The sequence below is a fragment of the Photinus pyralis genome, unplaced genomic scaffold (assembly GCF_008802855.1).
Source record: "Photinus pyralis isolate 1611_PpyrPB1 unplaced genomic scaffold, Ppyr1.3 Ppyr1.4_LG3b, whole genome shotgun sequence".
NCBI classification, from domain to species: Eukaryota; Metazoa; Arthropoda; class Insecta; order Coleoptera; family Lampyridae; genus Photinus; species Photinus pyralis.
In genome coordinates, this window is record NW_022170510.1 from 13,107,290 (window position 1) to 13,113,791 (window position 6,502).

General features: G+C 37.8%; 2 protein-coding genes across 2 annotated transcripts; both read left to right on the forward strand.

The window, feature by feature from the left end:
- Window positions 1-96: 96 nt before the first annotated feature.
- On the forward strand, window positions 97-2,409 carry LOC116166900 (tubulin alpha-1C chain-like). The gene is made up of 4 exons (XM_031482094.1): window positions 97-581; window positions 634-889; window positions 943-1,470; window positions 1,518-2,409. Exons 2-4 carry the CDS (start codon window positions 887-889, stop codon window positions 2,325-2,327), a joined length of 1,341 nt encoding a protein of 446 aa, XP_031337954.1. The 5' UTR covers window positions 97-581; window positions 634-886; the 3' UTR covers window positions 2,328-2,409.
- A 306-nt stretch (window positions 2,410-2,715) lies between these two features.
- Window positions 2,716-4,001, forward strand: LOC116166901 (zinc finger protein 501-like). The gene is made up of 2 exons (XM_031482095.1): window positions 2,716-3,574; window positions 3,622-4,001. Exons 1-2 carry the CDS (start codon window positions 2,758-2,760, stop codon window positions 3,984-3,986), a joined length of 1,182 nt encoding a protein of 393 aa, XP_031337955.1. The 5' UTR covers window positions 2,716-2,757; the 3' UTR covers window positions 3,987-4,001.
- Window positions 4,002-6,502: the final 2,501 nt, after the last annotated feature.

Sequence of the window (6,502 nt, forward strand, 5' to 3'; positions counted from 1 at the left end):
GTTTCATAGATATATTGCTATGACACGAGAAGGAGATTTCCATGTTTTTAAAGACACGAAGTTATTAATAAGTTATCAACAGAAATCAATGATTCTAACCTACTGCACATCAAAATCGTTGCTCCGCACCACAACGGAAGGCACATCCTAGAAAAGAATGTATGTATATAATGAAGTGAGAAAGTTACGTAGAGGAGCAATATGGAATGTGAGAGCATGACTAAAAGAGGAATAGCTCGAAAAGTCATTAATAATGATCTCTATATGAATGGTATAAGTAAAACTAGATGGGAAAGATAGAGGAAAGTGCATTGTAGAGATCCAAAATTTTACTTTAATGAAGATACTGGTAGGAAAAATGGTTAAATCTGTCCAAAAGTCATATTTGAAAGAGATAGGGCGATGGCAATTAAGTTGGGGGAAAGTCCCAGAAATTTATCATTCAGGTTTATATACCTACCACTGATAATGAGCACGAGGACGCAAAGGAGATTTACGGAAAAATTGAAACCATCATGAGAAACGAAGATCAACGCTACGAATGCTGTAGAATAAGAGAAGGAGTTAGAAGAATTGACAAAGTGGGGGCCTTTTGGGACTCAAAACGAAAGAGAGTATAGACTAATTTTGTAGGGAAAAGGGTTTGGTTGGTACATGAACAGCACCTGGTGATCTCTACCGCAAGCAGATAGAAATGGTCTTTAATTTTTGGCCATCGACTAAGCCGTAAATCTCGGTGGCTTATATTAAAACCTTAAAAATTAAAATCATGATGGCTTTAAAAAAATTGAGTAGGTATCTATGACAAACTATTTTGGTAAATAAAGCTATCAAAATCATTTTTCCGGCTTTTATTTTTCAATTCGATCTAAAATTCTTGTTCAAAATGGTATGGCAAACGTTAAGGTTTGATTCCCGCATTAATATTAGGTAAAATTGTAGAGGGAGTGTATTTCTGTTCACGTTGGCCAGGCTGGAGTTCAAATTGGAAACGCTACTTGGGAGTTATATTGTTTGGAACACGGGATATCGCCGGATGGTACTCTGCCCAGTAGCGAGGAATCGATGACTTCCGCCGATAACTGCTACGGTACGTTCTTCTCGGAGGTAGAAAATGGCAAAATGGTTCCGCGGATTGTCATGATCGACTTGGAACCTTCGGTCGTTGATGAGATTAGAACTGGAAAATATAAGCATTTATACCATCCTGAGCAGTTGATAACTGGGAAAGAAGACGCGGCTAATAACTACGCCAGAGGCCATTACACCATTGGTAAAGAGATGATCGAGGTTGTAATGGAGCGGTTGTACAAACTCTCCGAGCAGTGTTGCGGTCTTCAAGGTTTCTTTGTATTCCATTCGTTTGGTGGCGGTACCGGATCTGGGTTCACTTCGTTGCTCATGCAAAAATTATCGCAAGATTTTGGGAAGAAAAGCAAACTGGAGTTCGTGATCTATCCAGCACCTCAAGTAAGTATACTTTCCTTACTAATGACTTCTCAATTAACTCTCGACAGATTTGTACTGCCGTAGTAGAACCGTATAATGCAATCTTGACGACGCATACGACTTTAAACCACTCCGATTGCGCTTTCATGGTTGACAATGAAGCAATCTACGACATTTGCAGGAAGCGACTAAGCATCGAACGACCCGACTACGTGAATTTGAACAGACTAATCAGCCAAGTCGTTTCGTCGATTACAGCCTCTCTCAGATTCGATGGAGCTCTAAATGTTGATCTAACAGAATTCCAAACCAACCTGGTACCGTATCCCCGAATTCACTTCCCTTTGGCGTCTTATGCGCCGGTTGTGTCCTCCGAAAAAGCGTACCATGAAGGAATGTCCGTGTCCGAAATCACGGCAGAATTATTTGAGCCCAGTAACCAAATGGTAAAATGTGATCCACGCCAGGGAAAATACATGGCTTGCTGTTTGCTTTACCGTGGAGACGTGGTACCGAAGGATGTTAATGCATCAATCGCGCAAATGAAGGCGAAAAGTAACGTCCGATTCGTCGACTGGTGCCCGACTGGTTTCAAAGTCGGAATTAACTATCAACCTCCTACCGTAGTACCTGGAGGTGATTTGGCTCGCGTCCAAAGAGCGGCTTGTATGTTATCAAATACAACAGCGATTGCATCTGCGTGGAATAAGCTAAACAAAAAGTTCGATCTCATGTACGCTAAGAGGGCTTTTGTACATTGGTACGTTGGAGAGGGCATGGAAGAAGGTGAATTTAACGAAGCTCGTGAAGATTTAGCCGCTCTGGAATTGGATTATGAAGAAGTTTCTTCGGAAGGATCGGGAGATGGAGATGATTAATCGGTGCAGAAACCTTTGTTACTAAGGAATTAATTATTCGAAAACTGTATTTTTGTAATAAATTGAAATACCTTCTGCAAAATGTTAGTTTTATACCAGTGGGTCGAGAAAGATGTCGATGGACTTTTGGCTCTGGGCATTTTTTATTCAATGCTCTGGCCATCGTGCACATCTTAACTTCTTCAGAGTCAGCGTTAAAGCTACTGGAAAGTATTAAACTTCTTCAAAGATAGGGAATGGGGATAGAGAGCATAATTAGACTCAAGTTTAATAAATAAAAAACTATTTGCAAATAAAAATAGGCAACCCATCATACACACGTGCAGCAAAGCCAGATTCAATCAACAAACATTACCTATATTATATTTTATCTAGTGTATATGGTGCTTTTAATTCTTAACCTCAAAAATTTTCAAAAAACAAATAGAAAATGAATTACAGAGAATTTCCTGATTTCAAAGAATTTTGTAAAGGGTTACCCTTACTGGTTTTACCTTCAACCCTGTGGAATATTCACATAGATCCCCAGTATCATTACGCCATTATAGTTCAGATAGAGATGAGACCGTTACTCAAATTATCCATCGAACGAGGAGTTCTTTTAACGATGAATGTCACCCAAAAAACGATCGAGCCAACGTTTTTTATAGAAAATGAAGTAATCGACATTCCAAAACTGAACAATGCGATTACCGGCATTTCCGATCTTTCACATGTTGTTTATGCTATTCACAACATGAAGGTTTGTCCAAATGCGGGTCAGCAAAATTTAAAATGTAAGAGATATCTTGATATAGATTCGTATACTCATTACTGTACAAGTTGTAACGAAGACGGTCTTACACCGTCTTTCACGTTATACTCTGAAAACGCCATTGCTGAACAAAATATAAGTGAAATCTTACCAACGATCCAAGGTTTTAAGAAAGAGCAGTCCTACGGTTGTGATAAATGTACAGATATTTTCACCACAGAATCACAATTGAATGAACACTTAGAATCTCACACGCCAAAAATTTTCGTATGCAAAGTGTGCAACAAAACTAGCACAAAAGAATCGCTGCACCTGAAACACATCAACGAAAAACAGAGTTTGTGTAACGTCTGCGGTAAAGTTTTCTGCCAAGTGTCTCGGATGAAAGAGCATTTGTTAACTCATTCACTAGAACGTCCATTTGAATGTTCCACATGCCACAAATCCTTCGCCAAAAGCTACAGTTTAAAACTACACCAAAAAACCCATTCAGGTAAGACTTGACTCCGTCTAAAGCTCCAATACAGAACTTCTTTACAGGCGTTTATTCGTATATCTGTAGTGCATGTGGCAAAACGTATACGACACAGAGTAACTTGAAAACACACATCAAAAGTACCCACACCAAAGAAAAGCCCCACGCATGTACCAGTTGCGATATGACATTCGTGCACCCGCGTCACCTACGTATACATATGCGGAAACATACAGGAGAAAAACCATATACGTGTGCGGTCTGTAAAAAATCTTTCGCTAAAAATATACATCTGACTGTTCACTTACGGACACATACCGGTGAAAAACCCTACGAGTGCAGTGATTGTGGTAAAGGATTTACGACGACCGGTAATTTAAATTCCCACAGACGCATTAATCACAAAAATCTTGATGTGATGTATGAATAAAGAGATTATTCTATATTTTGAATTTTTTTCACTTTCTCAGGCTTTCCTGTAGTTTTTCTTTTTGGAGCTCTTCTCAAAAACTTTGTGGGAGGACTTCCCAGCACTTTTTAAAAGAATTTTTATGTTCTATACAAAGCCTGTTGGAGCTTTGTAAACCGTTTTGGAATATTTTTAGTTGCTTTTGGTTAGTCCTTCAATGTGCTCTCCAGAATTGGTCGGGAAAACAATTTTTCTTATAAATTTTGGTGCGTAGAATCCAAAAGGTTTCGTACTTTTTCGATTAGACCTCCCAGTCAAAAGTTATGGGCAAAAAATCAATTTCGAAAAAAATTCAAAGGGCTGTAACTTTTGAACTAGTAGCCCAATCTTGGAACTGTTTGAAATTATGGATTCTACAGGCCACATTCTATAAGAAAATATTTTTTCCGGTCGATCTGAGACAATTTTTTGTTCGAGCCAAAAAAAAAGGCAGTGTATAACCTTCCTTTTTTACCAAAAATCGACTGCACCAAAATTTCTCGGGAAAAAACTTTTTCTTATTAATTTTGGTGCGTAGAATCCAAAACGATTCGTACTTTTTCGATTAGACGTCTCAATCAAAAGTTATGGGCAAAAAACCAATTTCGACAAAAAATTCAAAGGGCTGTAACTTTTGATCTAGTAGCCCAATCTTGGAACTGTTTGAAATTATGGATTCTACAGGCCACATTCTATAAGAAAATTTTTTTTCCCGGTCGATCTGAGACAATTTTTTTTCGGAAAAAAAAAGCAGTGTATAACCTTCCTTTTTTACCAAAAATCGACTACACCAAAATTTCTTGGGAAAAAACTTTTTCTTATTAATTTTGGTGCGTAGAATCCAAAACAATTCGTACTTTTTCGATTAGACGTCTCAATCAAAAGTTATGGGCAAAAAACCAATTTCGACAAAAAATTCAAAGGGCTGTAACTTTTGATCTAGTAGCCGATCTTGGAACTGTTTGAAATTATGGATTCTACAGGCCACATTCTATAAGAAAATATTTTTTTCCGGTCGATCTGAGACAATTTTTTTTCGGGCCAAAAAAAGGCAGTGTATAACCTTCCTTTTTTACCAAAAATCGACTGCACCAAAATTTCTCGGGAAAACAACTTTTTCTTATTAATTTTGGTGCGTAGAATCCAAAACGATTCGTACTTTTTCGATTAGACGTCTCAATCAAAAGTTATGGGCAAAAAACCAATTTCGACAAAAAATTCAAAGGGCTGTAACTTTTGATCTAGTAGTCCGATCTTGGAACTGTTTGAAATTATGGATTCTACAGGCCACATTCTATAAGAAAATATTTTTTTCCGGTCGATCTGAGACAATTTTTTGTTCGAGCCAAAAAAAAGGCAGTGTATAACCTTCCTTTTTTACCAAAAATCGACTGCACCAAAATTTCTCGGGAAAAAACTTTTTCTTATTAATTTTGGTGCGTAGAATCCAAAAGGATTCGTACTTTTTCGATTAGACCTCTCAATCAAAAGTTATGGACAAAAAACCAACTTCGAAAAAAAATTCAAGGGGCTGTAACTGTTGATCTACTAGCCCAATCTTCATAAGAAAATGTTTTTTCCCGGTCGATTTGAGGAATGGTTTGGCGGATCAGTCTCTGAAGTCTTGGCCTAATTCAATGAGAGCTCCAGAATTTTAAATGGCAAGCGGCCAACTATACTGCTAAATGAAAGCAACAAAACACCAATTAGCGATATTACCATAGCACACAAAACCTTGCTAATAATGGGTTAACAGAGCCGAAATTCTAAAATATTTATTTCCCTCGTCTTCTGACATGAGCTATCGGACGCAACAAAGATATTAAAAATATCTTGACGGGAACGGTTGTAAACGGCGGATTAATTACAGCTTTTTTTTACGGTAACGGCACAACTCTACAAATTAAATTAATTACTCCTAGAACCAACACAAATGCTTTCAACACTTCGCCCAACTTAAAATGCTTCTAAATACCGGGTGTCCATATACAGAGTAGTCACCAAAATTGATAATAATAATAATAATAATATTTATTAGTCCAACTGGCTTTATACTGAAAACATGGGATAAACGTCAAGGTGGAAAACGAGTGCTTCGTTACAGGAAGCAGAACAAGTCGAGGGAAGGGACTTACAGAGAAATCTGAGAGGAACAGTGACTTGGTGGGAACTTTAGGGAAATTTAGCATGACTCAAGGATCTGGCTCGCAGCGAAAAAACCGAAATACAATTTTCGTTTCGGTTTCTTTTTACGAGTTTGCCACTGCTAGCCCAGGAAACATGCGGCAGTTTGTTTTTAAATCTTTTCTTTACTGGTGTAATAGCTTTCTGGCTACTCAAGAAATGGTGGGCGATAACATAGCAACCACCATTAAAATTGAGTCGTCATGAAGCAGAAACAATTCAGAACCGCTATTATTTCGTAAAACCGAAACCTTTATGTCCTCTTATATTATTCCTACTTTCCAATTTACTCAAAAAGTTGGTGGTAGGATTTA